The following is a 13,208-nucleotide window of genomic DNA, read 5'->3' as shown; positions in this document are numbered from 1 at the left end:
CAGGCTTGATGTAATTCTACACTCTTGAAATCTCCTGCAGGTTCTGAGCAGGGTAACATGGGGTCTTGGAAATGTGGAAGCTGCCTGAGTAGTCTGCTGATTCCTCTTGCACTTTGGAGTATAATTGTGAACATATTATTGTATTTCCCCAATGGGCAAGCTTCCTATGCATCCAGCAATAAACTCACCAACTACGTCTGGTATTTTGAAGGAATCTGTTTCTCAGGTATTATGGTAAGTGTGACTTTGGAGACTTGGGATTGCAGAAGGGGGATTTTTTACTAAGAATTAACTTGTTCCTAGTGAAAATGATGAATCATGGAAAAATCATTCTTCTAATCCTTGGTTTGGGTTTGGAAGATGGATGGGGGTAAAAAGGCAGAGAGTCCATGAGGACTTGGAAGGTAGCTTTGTTTTCAGTAAGCTACTATTTATGTAGCTCCAGCAATGCAGGAAATTAGTCCTAATGAAAGTTGGTGGGACACTGGCCTATAGAAATATTATATCCTCATGAAAGCTGTGTGTCAACTTATGCTATTTAATCTCCAGTGGCACTGCTCTTTCCTAGAACGGATTTTCTGTCTGTACTCAGGATTTCTCTAGCTTGGAGTGGTATTAAGACAGTGGGAAAAGCAGAGATTTGAAGATTCAGACAAACTTGAGTTCCAATCTAAGCTCTGTCATTTGTGTCAAGAGACCTTAAAGCAAGTTACTTAATGTCTTTGGGTGGGTGTTTTTGAAAACAAAATCGGAGTATCCACAGTAAGAATCCATGGATGTTTTTATGATGACTTTGTGCTCTTTAAAAACAAACTGATAGTAAATCATGTTGGCAACTCAGAGGAAAAGATGTTTTTCCTGATCATACCATTTCTAAAAAAAAAACCACACTGTGCACTGCAAGCTTTCTATACCAACAAGAATGCAAAAAAAAAAAAAAAAAAAAAAAATCCATTATAATCTATCTCTACATCTTTGTGGGTGTTTAATTAGTATAATATTTGAATAAATATGTTGGAAAGCAGTTTCATTTATTTGTCATTTTGCACGTTAAATTAATAAACTTTGAAATATTAATACACAATGCTACTGAAGGTGCTATGTGCTAGGTACATAATGACTGTTGGTGGTGGTACTATGAATAAATGCAAGCCTTTGGGAGAAATTTTTCATATGATATATTAAGATCCATGAAAATGCTTATGTCTTTTGACTTGGTAATCCTAAATCTGAGCATTCATTCTGAGGAAATAATCCAAAATAAGGAAAGAAATTTATACATAGATGTTTGTGGCAGCGTTATTTATAATAGCAAAAAACTAGAAGCATCCTAACATAGACATGGAAAAATAGATTATGGTCCATTCACTTTATAAAGGATGAAAATTGTAGTTATGAACATGTAGCAACATGGAAAACACATGTTATTTTGTATTAAGTGAAAAAAGATATAACAAAATTGTGAATACATTATGATTGAAATTATGTAAAATATACACATGTGGGAGTACATACCTAAAAACATGTGAGAGTAGTGGTATTTTGGGTAATTTTCCTCCATTATTCTTGAGCCCTTTGTATTGTAGCTATATTTTACAACAAAAAGAGAACAAAGTTTCTCTTTAAACACGGGCTATGCCTGTGTTTCTCCTTTGACACAGGACTCTAGGGTCTAGGTCTAATTATTTCTAACAATATTGTAATGAAGCTGGTTACTGCACCTGGTTTATTGTGGTTTATCTTGTCATTGTTTCTCTCAATATATAATTGTAATAAGTAGAAGATTTGCAAGACATTACTAAAGCTAAACCAGAATCTCTTTAAAATTGTGTTAATTAATCGTGTTGAAAGGAGGAGAATGTAGGACTGTTTGCTTATATTCCATGTAAAATTTAAAACTGTAAAAAGAACCTATTCTCTATTTTTCACTGTCTAGGAATTCTTGAAAAATATTCTTTCAAGATCAAATCCGTTTTGGAGAAAGGAGAGGAATATAGATAAATAATTAAATGGATAGATAAATAAATGACAGCTGAAGGAATTTGGAAACTGGAAATATTCATTACAAGGAGTAAAATAACAATGAACTGAACTACAAGATTCAGTACTGAACAGTAGAAGGAAAGGATAGGTGGAGAATTTGCCAGAAGCAATTCATGGTCCATACCTGCCCAAACCAAGGACTATAATATTGGGCTGGCCAAAAAGATCGTTCGGGTTTTTCTGTACCTGAACGAACTTTTTGGCCAACCCAATAGTAAAGAAATCCATGTTCTTTCCGGAACTTGAGCCCTTTGTCTAAGATACCAAGAAAAGGAAGTAGAATACACTGAATTCTCCCAGTTTGTTGGCTTCATACAGACAAACCCACTGGAAAATCTGAATCTAAGATGATCTGAACACTCGGAGAAATTGAATTTACTTTACTTTGGATTAAGAGATTTAGTTTCAGATTAACCACACCTTTCACCTGCATTCCCAGAGGGAAGTAAGTAGAAAGAGGCTGGCAAATGGCAAAGTCTGGTGAATGGTTTTCCTTTGTCCTCCACAACTGAGTCAGTGAGAAGTACATGTTTGCTGCAGAGGGTGGTATTCTCATGTCCATACCATTTGCCCCTCCTTAATCATTAGCTTTTGATAACTGATAACTATAATAATAACAGCTAACATTTATCAATCACATGTTATGAATCAAGCACACTATTCAAAATTTTACGTAGAATAGCTCATAACAACCCAAAGAGGTGAGTTCTCAGCACCATTTTATAGGAAAGGACTCTAGAGTTCATACAGTTATTAAGTGGCAGAACTGGGATTTGAACCCAGAGCTACCTGATCCCAGAGTCTATGCTCTGAAACACTGTTTTCTGATTATGAGCATGAATGAAAACTAGTATTCCATTTCTGATATTTTTTCTCTTCCCTACTATAGATGCTTATAGTAGCAGCAATTCTTCTTGTACTGGAGAATGATAACAACTATAAATGTTGCCAGAGTGAAAACTGCAGCAAAAAATACATGGTAAGAACAATAGTATTTTGAGGATGGTTGAGTGGGCTCTGGCTTTCTTTCCTCTCACTTGGAAACACGAAAATATTGACACTATTGTACCCTCTCCATCATCCTTTCAGTTCAGAGCCCAAGAGTTTACTCCAAAAATTATCTATTTTGTCTACAATTTTCCTCCACTTTTGTTCTGCTGATATTCTTCCAGCAATTCAAGATTTAAAGATACATGAAATTAGAAAATAATATTACCTTTTCCTAACTGGGTTTCTGTGAGTCTATTTTTTCCCTTATCAACTTTATTGAAGACTAATTTACATATAATAAATGCCATCCATTAAAAGTGTAAAATTCCATGAGTTTTGACAGTTAACTCCAACCATGAAACTACCATCATAGTCAAGATATGGAACATTTTCATCACCCCCAAAAGATAATCTTTGACCTCTTTTTGTCATTATAGATTAGTTTGTATTTTATATAAATAGAATCATACAGTATTTGTCTTCTGTATCTGGCTTCTTTCACACAGCATTAGATTTATCCCAGAGTTGGGTATATATGATGTACATTTTTAAAACTAGAACTTTTAAAATAATTAAAATAGAGTCAAGAGAGAATGATACAACCACATTTTCTAAGCCTATGCTCAACACATAGGCACTGGGTTCCTGTATTTCCACCATTATCCCCCTCCCCCTCCCCATGTCATCACTTATTCATATTTGCATAGCACTTTATAGTTTGTTCACATTTACCCAATGAATTATATCATTGCTACTCTTGTTTTATAGATGAGTCACCTGTGACTAAAAGAGAATATGATTCATTAACTAGGAGGAGCTTTGCCAGAGGTCTGGGAGGCATTCTTTGCAGCAGTGGTTCCACATGTTGTCGGCACATTGCAATGGTCTGGGAGCTTGGCCTTAGAATCCCACCCCCAGAGACTCTGACTTAGTTGGTCCGAGGTGCAATTACATTTAAATATGCAGCCAAGATGGTATGGCTTACTTTCTTTGACTGTTGTTTTTGGAAGATTAAATTAGTTGTTTAATTCACCATTGTGCCCCTAGTGGGGAAGAATTAGAAGACCAAAATACTCTCCCTCTGTGTGTGTGTGTGTCTACTTTCTTAACCAATTGAATCAAACATCCCCCAGTAACTGCTGGTATTATGCTACAGAAAAGCTTTCAAAATTGTCCAGGTGAAGCAATGGATTCAGGTAAATTTTAACCTATGTACTCAGGGAATTTCTAGAAAAGAAATGTTTGTACCATTAAGTATCTAATAAAAATCCATGTGTTCAATTTGCCTTAACTCATTATTAGCATCTCCAGCACGAATGGATGCTAGAAATAGTGTAGAGTCTGAACACTGTCTTATAATCAACATTGGATGAGATGACTGGCATCTCAGTTGGAAAAGCAGGAGGAAGGGAGAGAGGATTCCCTGGATTTTCTGCTTGGTTCTTTCAAAGTATGCTCTAGGATAGTGGTCCTAACTGATATGCCCCCAGATGCCAAATATCTGATGGCAGTGAAATATGTGAAATATGTAGACATTAGAGCAAATTTTCTATTTAAGGAAGAGAGGGAGCTGCTACTCAGGTCCAGCCAATTGCTACCACTACAATATTGGGCAATAATTCTCAATTTTCAATAGGAAGTAGAAATATGGAGTTTTAAGTAAAACTTCACAATTATAAAATGTTGGCAATTAATTCTCATTTAAACTAAATAAAACACATCTTGCAGGCCAAATTTCATTCTGCACCAGTTTGTAACTTCTGAAGCTCTAGAATGGAAATTTAGGTCACCTAAGATTCATTTTGTAGAGGAGAAAAAAAGTTTTCCTCAACCCTCTTTGGGTCCCTGGTTGGGTCTGAAAATTAATCTGATGACAGGTTAAGATGAGAAAAGCATACAAATTTTATTGAATTTTTACATGTACATGTGCGATTTCACGAGAGAATGAAGACCCGAAGATGTGACTAGAGCAGGAAGCATTTAAACTTCTTAGATAAAGAAATAATAACTTTGTGAAGAATTGACAAGACAGAGAGATTTGGGTTAGGGATAGAAAAAGGTGAAGAAGTAACTAGGAAGATAAGGTTTAGTTAAGCAAGGTTATTTATACAGAGTTCTTGGCCCCAAATTTTAGTCTCTGGTAATAAGAATGTCTTCCTTCCTCCTGGTACAGGGAGGGTATCTTTCACATGGGAGTTTTATGACCTGTTTCAGGGAAGAAGGGTGAGAAAGTGGGGGAGGTCAGAGTGAACTTCCTGCTTCTACCATTTCCTCAAACCCCTTCAGCTTAAGATATTAATATACCAATGTGCTGTGTTTTGGGGTAGTGTGTCTTGAACCCCATCATTCTTCTGTCTGAAACTTCCCTCAAGAAGTTTTACAGTCCAGAAACTGAAGGAGTAGATTGTCCCATAACCCAATGAACCAGTCCCTCAGCCCTGGACATTTGCATGAAAACAAACAAACAAAAAACAAAAAAAAGTTAATGGTTAGAACAAACTATAAACTCATAGTTTTTGAGTCTAGAGGGCAGCCAGTTGAGAAGATTTCTAGATGTTGGAACTCCAAGCATCTTCAGATGGAGTCAGAACAGGAAAAGGTAATCTGACACTTCCCTGGTTCATAGTTTGAATGTCCCTGGGGATGTCATCAGGTGTTCTGGTGAACTCTCTGAGAGACCTACACAGCGACAGGCACAAAGATTGTCTAATATGAGCTATGGTGGTGCTTTCTCTGAAGTTTATATCAAGTTGTCCAGCTTTAGCTTTGTCCAGTTTCGGGAAAAGGGCAGTTTTAGTTCTCAATGATTCCAAATCAGAAGGATGGGAGAAAAACTGGAAACATTAATTTGGGGAATTGTAACCAGATATTGGAAGAAACTAAAAGAATTTAGGACTCAGTCCAGTGTATAGGTAGATAACAAAAACTCAAAGACAATGAATAGGACTAGAATCTGATATCCATGAGGGTGTGTTATGACTTTCCAATGAAACATATTTTTTTCTCTACAGTCACCCTCATTTCTGTCAGAAATAACCAAAGTAAGACTAATTTGTTTGTGAAATAAATCTAGTCTCATTAAACTTGGCCTGATTATTTACATAAGTGCAGCAAGAATAGTGATGACCATATAGGCTCTTTTAATGTCTACTTTGCTGGAACTTTTCATAAAGAAACTCAGATCAGACTTTTAAAATCCTCTCCAGGCTAAGAAGACAAGCCAAGAACTTGCCATCAGACTTTGTATAAAATTCCTATAGATTTGGGTTAATTTTTCTCTTCTTTAGGTCCCCCCAAAATCCTGAGATTTCTGGGCCTGCCAGGAAGTGACTTTCCTTACTCACCTGGTAAAGCTGCTGGAAACCCTGTAAACAAGGTACCAGACCACTTTTTCCAAGGAACTTCATTGGCTCCATAAAGTCAACCTTAGATCCTTAAAGTTGTCTGGTCATATCTGATTCTATGAACATTCTCAAATATGACATTCTAGTCAAAGCCTTGGTAATATAACCAATGTTTCCAATTGTGTCCTGATGCAAGGAGAACAGATTCTTATTGAACTTATGCAAATAATTATATTTCCATAAATACAAGAAAAACCACTAAGGGTTTTCAAATTTTGGAGGGATCAGGTAGGGAGAAAAAGTAATTGTTTCATCTTTGTTCATAAAGGTATGCTTTACAAAATTGCTCTAAGTCATAGACAGCTGAAGAGAAAAAACAGTTTCCTTAAATATGGAAAGCAAAATATTAAGGAACCAGCAAAGTTTTAAAGAGAAAGTAATAAAGAATTATAACTCATCAGTTTATTCAGTCCCATGTAATTAATTTTTCTTCTGCTTGGTTTTGTGTTAGCCATTTTATGAATCCATCAGTTTCTCCATTAGAGTTTTGGAAATTTTTCAGTTCAGTGATATGATCTTAATGTTATCAGAAACCTGTACTTGTTAGAGTTCTTTCCATGAATCACCTTTAAGACAAGCACTTCTGCAAAAGCATCAGGGTAAAACAATAACTCTCTGTAAATGACAAAAGACTTTTAAATGGCCCTGGTTAAACATCTGATGAGAGTTTATTATAATGCAAAAGACAATAAAATTTGGTTATTTCTGAGACATACAACATTTTAAGATAATAACTAGAATTATGACTGATAACGTTATACCAGGATATAGATTTCTAGAAATGCCATATAATTTCTGGAACACATATAATAACATGTACCCATACAAATATAGCCTAAAAGGTTAAAAAAATCACTTCTTATTTGACAAAGCTTCCCATATAATTTAACATATCAAGTAAACCTAATTAGTTTGGTATCACTCTCTCTCTCCCTCTCTCTCTCTGTCTTAAAGGACAGAGAACAAATTACTGAGATGTTCCAGGGGCCCTCTGGAAAATCCCAAATTTAGTTTGAGGTCAAGAAGACTTCATTTAGAATTTAATTTGGGGGGAAATTTGCCAAAAATATCAAATAGGATCATGTCACTGTGAAACAATACATAGTGATCCATTTAACTCAAGTTAAACAATTTCAAAGGTAAATACAGAAAGTTACATAGTTGTAAAAAAAAAAAAAACTTGACTCTTTAAGTAGAGAAGACTCAGTTGTCTTAAGTAATCAAAGATGTGGTAAAAACAAACAATTCCCTGAAGCCCAGGGAATTATTCTGATAAAACACAAAATCTTTGCTTTTTGGGTAGATTACCCAAAAGGTTAAAAGCCTTTCATGATTTCTTATCAAGTGGAGACCAATAGTCCAATAAAATTTGTCCTTTTAGGGGTGATAAGACCCAATTCTAGTTTTGCATCAGTGTACTTTTTTTTTTTTTAAGCATCTTTATTGGAGTATAATTGCTTTACAATGGTGTGTTAGTTTCTGCTTTATAACAAAGTGAATCAGCTATACATATACATATATCCCCATATCTCCTCCCTCTTGTGTCTCCCTCCCACCCTCCCTATCCCACCCCTCTAGGTGGACACAAAGCACCAAGCTGATCTCCCTGTGCTATGCAGCTGCTTCCCACTAGGTATCTATTTTACATTTGGTAGTGTATATATGTCCCTGCCACTCTCTCACTTTGTCCCAGTTTACCCTTCCCCCTCTCCATGTCAAGTCCATTCTCTACGTCTGCATTTTTATTCCTGTCTTGCCCCTAGGTTCTTCAGAACCTTTTTTTTTTTCTTTATCCATATATATGTGTTAGCTTACGGTATTTGTTTTTCTCTTTCTGACTTACTTCACTCTGCATCAGTGTACTTTTGATATTAAGTCCAGCTTGACCACATAAGATTTCCTCTCTCTCTTTTCTCAGCTGTCTATATTCATTCAATTTGTCCTTTTTTCTCTTTCTGAACAACCAACTTTTTTACTTCAGGACAAAATTACTGTTTTCCCTTAACAAAAACACATCTCCATAATTCATACCTTTAACCAAAAGCACATTGTACTTTTCTTGCATACAGAGTCATTCCTTTATTACTTCTAGTAGCTTTAATTACATATATTAGAATTGTTAACTCTTAGAAATTTTAATTTCTAGTGAAAACTAGGAAGTAAGCAATTGTGAACTGTCTGTTACATATGAACATTCTGTTGATTGGAAAATTTATGAAGATATTATTCCATAATTTCTGGAAGTATACATTTCCTCATAGTACAATTTTTCAGTGTGGCACAAGACATGTTTACTAACAAATTCAAATATCTTTAGTTCCTCTATGATAGGAAGAAAAAAGTAGGTAAACTTATGTTCAGTATTTAATGTTTCAGTATCTTATCTTATTCATAAATGATCTAGATATCCAATGAATTTCTATCACTTAACTTAGTATAAATTTAAGGTTTCAAGTTAGCAAAAAGATTTTGGAAGCTTTCTTTCTTTTGCTGTATTTCTCACTTGTGACTCATTTATTTTTTTAACTGGAAGTTTGTACTTCTTAATCTCCCTCATCTGTTTGGTGAGGAAGTTATTTTAAAGTAGACATATTTTATAAAACATAATCATTGTTGAAAAGTTCATTTATGAACTTTTATCACACATTTATTTAATTCACTTGTTCTTAATTATGTTTAGATTACTCATGAACATTTTATGAGACACTAGACAAGGTTAGCTGTTATCTTGTTATATTTCTGATTAACAAACTTTATAACATATATATATTAAACAAGCATAAACGTCATAGAAACAAAGAATCTAAAAATTAAACATACAGCTTCTCTCTTTTTTTAACTACTGTGCTTGGCAGACATTAAACAATGTATTTTTAATGTATGTTTTATTTTTAGGTTGAATTTATGGTTTTTATCATCTTAAACATCTAGTAGAGATAATATATTTTTTTCACTAGTAAACCTAGGTAGAAAAAAATCATATGACCGCATTATATTTAATGCTGACAACTCTAAAGTTATGCCTTTTTTTCCAACAATTTTAAAACTAGCTTTATTTACCAAAGATTATTCCACATCATGTGAATGAAGCTTTGAATTAGTTTTTATATTTCTGAGAGTTTTAGGAATACTTAATTTATGTGAGTGCTCATTTTTTTTAAATTTTATTTTATTATTATTTATTTTTGGCTGTGTTGGGTCTTCGTTTCTGTGCGAGGGCTTTCTCTAGTTGCGGCGAGTGGGGGCCACTCTTCATCGCGGTGCGCGGGCCTCTCACTATCGCGGCCTCTCTTGTTGTGGAGCGCAGGCTCCAGACGCGCAGGCTCAGTAGTTGTGGCTCATGGGCCCAGTTGCTCCGCGGCATGTGGGATCTTCCCAGACCAGGGCTCGAACCCGTGTCCCCTGCATTGGCAGGCAGATTCTCAACCACTGCGCCACCAGGGAAGCCCTGTGAGTGCTCATTTTTATCTACACTAGTTTGAATTGAACTCCTTTGAGAGATTTGATAAATTAATTTGGTAATAACATTGGGAGATAGGAAAATACCTCACATCTATAACATACATATATTGACACAAATAAACATATAGACAGATGCAAACAGAGATCTTATAGCTTTTGTTTTTAAATTTTAACCATGTGTCAGGTACATTAATACAAAACTCATTAGTTTATAGAAGAATCCAAATTGGCAGATCGAACAAATTATGGTTTTCCATTCATATGGCTAAACCTTTTTACTGATATTTATGGAGATGACTTTTAAGATTTGTATCTGCCCTTGACAAGTAAACTTATGGAGGCTGTGGACTAGATTTTGAGTAAGGAAGCTTTTATAGTTCTTTTTTTTTTTTCAAAGCCTCTTTTCCTTTTTTTCCCCTCACTCTCAGGTGGTTGTGAACAGTGTTTTAGCTACCTCCTGGGATGTTTACATTTCAAAAACATGGTAAGAGTTACATCTCTGAGGGACAGAGAAAAGATATAGATTGTCTCTTAGATGGAGTTTTAGGACATATTTTTCTATTATCAGAAGTCTAGGGTAATTACTACTTAAATGTTTTCATCTTTTTCTTGAATGCAGGACAGTTCTGTTTCCAACATCCTGATCTTTTACAATATCTGCCAACATTTTGTGTTAATATCAATAGAAGAGGTTTGGGGATTGGTAAGGTTTAGTGCACTTTTGATTTTACAGCTGCATTTATGGTTTTGTAAAGCCTCAATTCATAAGACAAGGACAGCTGTATTTTAATTCCTCAAAGATTTGGTTTGCAGCCTGAATGATATCAAGGGGCTGACCTGCCTATCCGACTACATTACCTTCAAGTTGCTTCCTTATATCAGGTGGAAGATTTCCAACTAAGATGGAAATGGAAAGATTTCTATGTTCTAGATTTAGAGCTGTGTGTCTTTGGAATGTTTTCATAAATCATTCCACAAAGCCTTCGCATGTTTTCTTTTCCTGTGAGTACAGAGCTCCATTTCTGCTTAGGAAAGGAGGCCTTCACAAAAAATGTTCCTATCAGGCTCTGAATATCAACCTCAAATTCTGTCAACTTCTGACCATAAAGCTCTTTAGAAAAAAAAAAAAAAGTTTCAAATATTTAAACCAAAGGTATACTTTATCAAGTGACTCAAAACCAATACTTAACCATGGATGAAGAGGTGTCCCCAAAGAGGGTGCAAGAGATGCAGTCTTCTCAAGATCCAAAACCACTTCCAGAGATAGCTGTTGGGCTGCACTCTACAGGCCTGCAAGGCCTGTGTTTGTCCAGCTTCAAGACTAAAGAAAGAGCCTGGAGTCAACAACAGAGATGTCAATGCTTTTGTGGATGGGGTAGCTTATCCGTCTGAAGCAAGGTCCTGGAGCGATACCCCACTGTGTGCAGTGGATGGAGAGCAGGATGTGGTGGCAGTCTTTGCTCGAGGGGTCGGGGGTGGTAGATTGGCAACTATAGGGGGAATTATGTCAGGTTGGCTCATCAGTTTCCAGGGAAACCAGCAGAGGGGCACGCCCTTCACTGCCTCTTTGATAAGAACAGTCTTTAAGTGGGGCCTGGGGCAAGTACGTAGGAAGGTCAGTCTTGTGTGTAGGGAGTAGGTGAAGCAGGCACTGGCGAGCAGGGAATGCACAGAGAGCAAAAGAGCAACCGTCTTGAGTGGCCTGACCATACAGTAGCCAAAAGAAAGGAAACTTGGACAATCGCTCTGCAGAATTGGTAACAGTCGAGAGAGTACTAGCCACAAATGGAGCTCAGCTACATTTCTGTACAGCCATGCTGGGGAGGCTTGCCCTCTGACAGTTGGCTGCCTGCAAAAGCAAGACCTGACACTTGCATGCCCTGATGGGCAGAAAGCCAAGCCAAATTCTCAGGACACAAAACAAGAGACAAACAGGAAAGCAATAGCCATCCCTGGGAGGGAAAAGATCGATAACCAGTGGGTACCTCGAAACCAAGTTGGAATCAGAATCACAATCTCAAGAACTAATTCTTGCAAATGTTTTTCTCCTGCCAATCTGAATCTGGAAAGGAGAGGACCCTTATCTCCTTCACCCGACTGGTCTCCCCAGGCAGAGATTGAAGAGATAACTTGGCAAGAATTCTTCTGCCAGCTTTTGTCAGAGGTCTAGGATCTCTGACTGCAGCTTCCAGATTGAGCAAGGTGTTCCCCAGGAGATGGTGCCCCACGGTGGGTCCCAGAAACTGTAGGGGAGAAAAAAGTTTTCCTCAACCTTTTTAGAGTCCCTAACTGGGTCTGAAAATTAAACTGACAAAGACAGGTTGAGAAAAGCATACAAATTTTATTGAATTTTTCCATGTACACAGGAGTCTTCACAAAAGAATGAAGACCCGAAGACGTGACCAGAGCAGGAAGTTCCTACACCTTTTAGACAAAGAAACAACAATAAATTTGTAAAGAATTGGCAAGTCAGAGGGGTTTGGACTAGGAGTACTAAATGGTGAAGAAGTAACTAGGAAGGTAAGGTTTAGCTTAACAAGGTTTGTTTACACAGATGTCTTGGCCCCAAATTTCCAGTCTCTGGTAGTAAGAATGTCTTCCTTCCTCCAGGTGCAGGAAGGGTATGTTTCACATGGGAGTTTTATGACCTGTTTCAGGGAAGAAGGGTGAGAAGGTGGGGGAGGTCAGAGTGAACTTCCTTCTTCTGCCATTTCCTCAAACCCCTTCGGCTTAAGGTATTAATAGGCCAAGATGCCATATTTTGGAGCAGCATGACCTGAACCCCATGAACTTCTTGGTTGCTATCCATTCCTCTGTGGTGTCGCGTCTTCTGCCAACATTCTGTGGGTTGTTATCTCTGGAAAACAAATACTGGCCAAATAAGGGCACTTGAAATAATAGATAATATTTTGATTATGCTTTTCACTTTTCAAGTAATTTTTATATGCATTGTATCCTTTAATTTTTGAAACAGCCCTATTATGTAGGCGCTGTAACCATCTACATCATCTACATTTTATGGACAATGAAACTGTGACTCAGAGAGATTCTTATTCCCACTTTATTTTGAGGCTTACTTCGATTGTGCAATTGTATCCACTCATTAGATTGTAATTTATACATGTATACATATATACATATTATGCTATGGTTGCGAATTCACCAAATGAAGAAATTCTTCACTGATCTTTCCAGCGAACTGCTTAAGGCCATTTGGTAAATAAGGAGCTCAATCTTTTGAAAACGTCCTTCTTCCTTTTTCAAAGATGGCATTGGCGAATAGGTAAATATTTTTTACAAAGTATAACT

The 13,208-nt window shown here is 36.5% G+C and overlaps 1 protein-coding gene across 1 annotated transcript in view; it reads left to right on the top strand.

Annotated features, from left to right (window-relative positions):
* TM4SF18 (transmembrane 4 L six family member 18) overlaps nt 1-13,208 on the top strand; it is a 37,640-nt gene that overhangs the window by 15,037 nt on the left and 9,395 nt on the right. Inside the window, exons 2-3 of the mRNA XM_082459693.1 lie at nt 41-234; nt 2,933-3,022. Of these exons, the coding sequence (XP_082315819.1) occupies nt 58-234; nt 2,933-3,022 (267 nt within the window). The 5' untranslated portion in view covers nt 41-57. The remainder of the gene's footprint in view (nt 1-40; nt 235-2,932; nt 3,023-13,208) is intronic.

Source organism: Balaenoptera physalus (assembly GCF_965194825.1).
Source record: "Balaenoptera physalus genome assembly, chromosome: 4".
In the NCBI taxonomy this organism is placed as follows: domain Eukaryota; kingdom Metazoa; phylum Chordata; class Mammalia; order Artiodactyla; family Balaenopteridae; genus Balaenoptera; species Balaenoptera physalus.
This window is presented reverse-complemented; position numbering and strand designations above follow the sequence as displayed.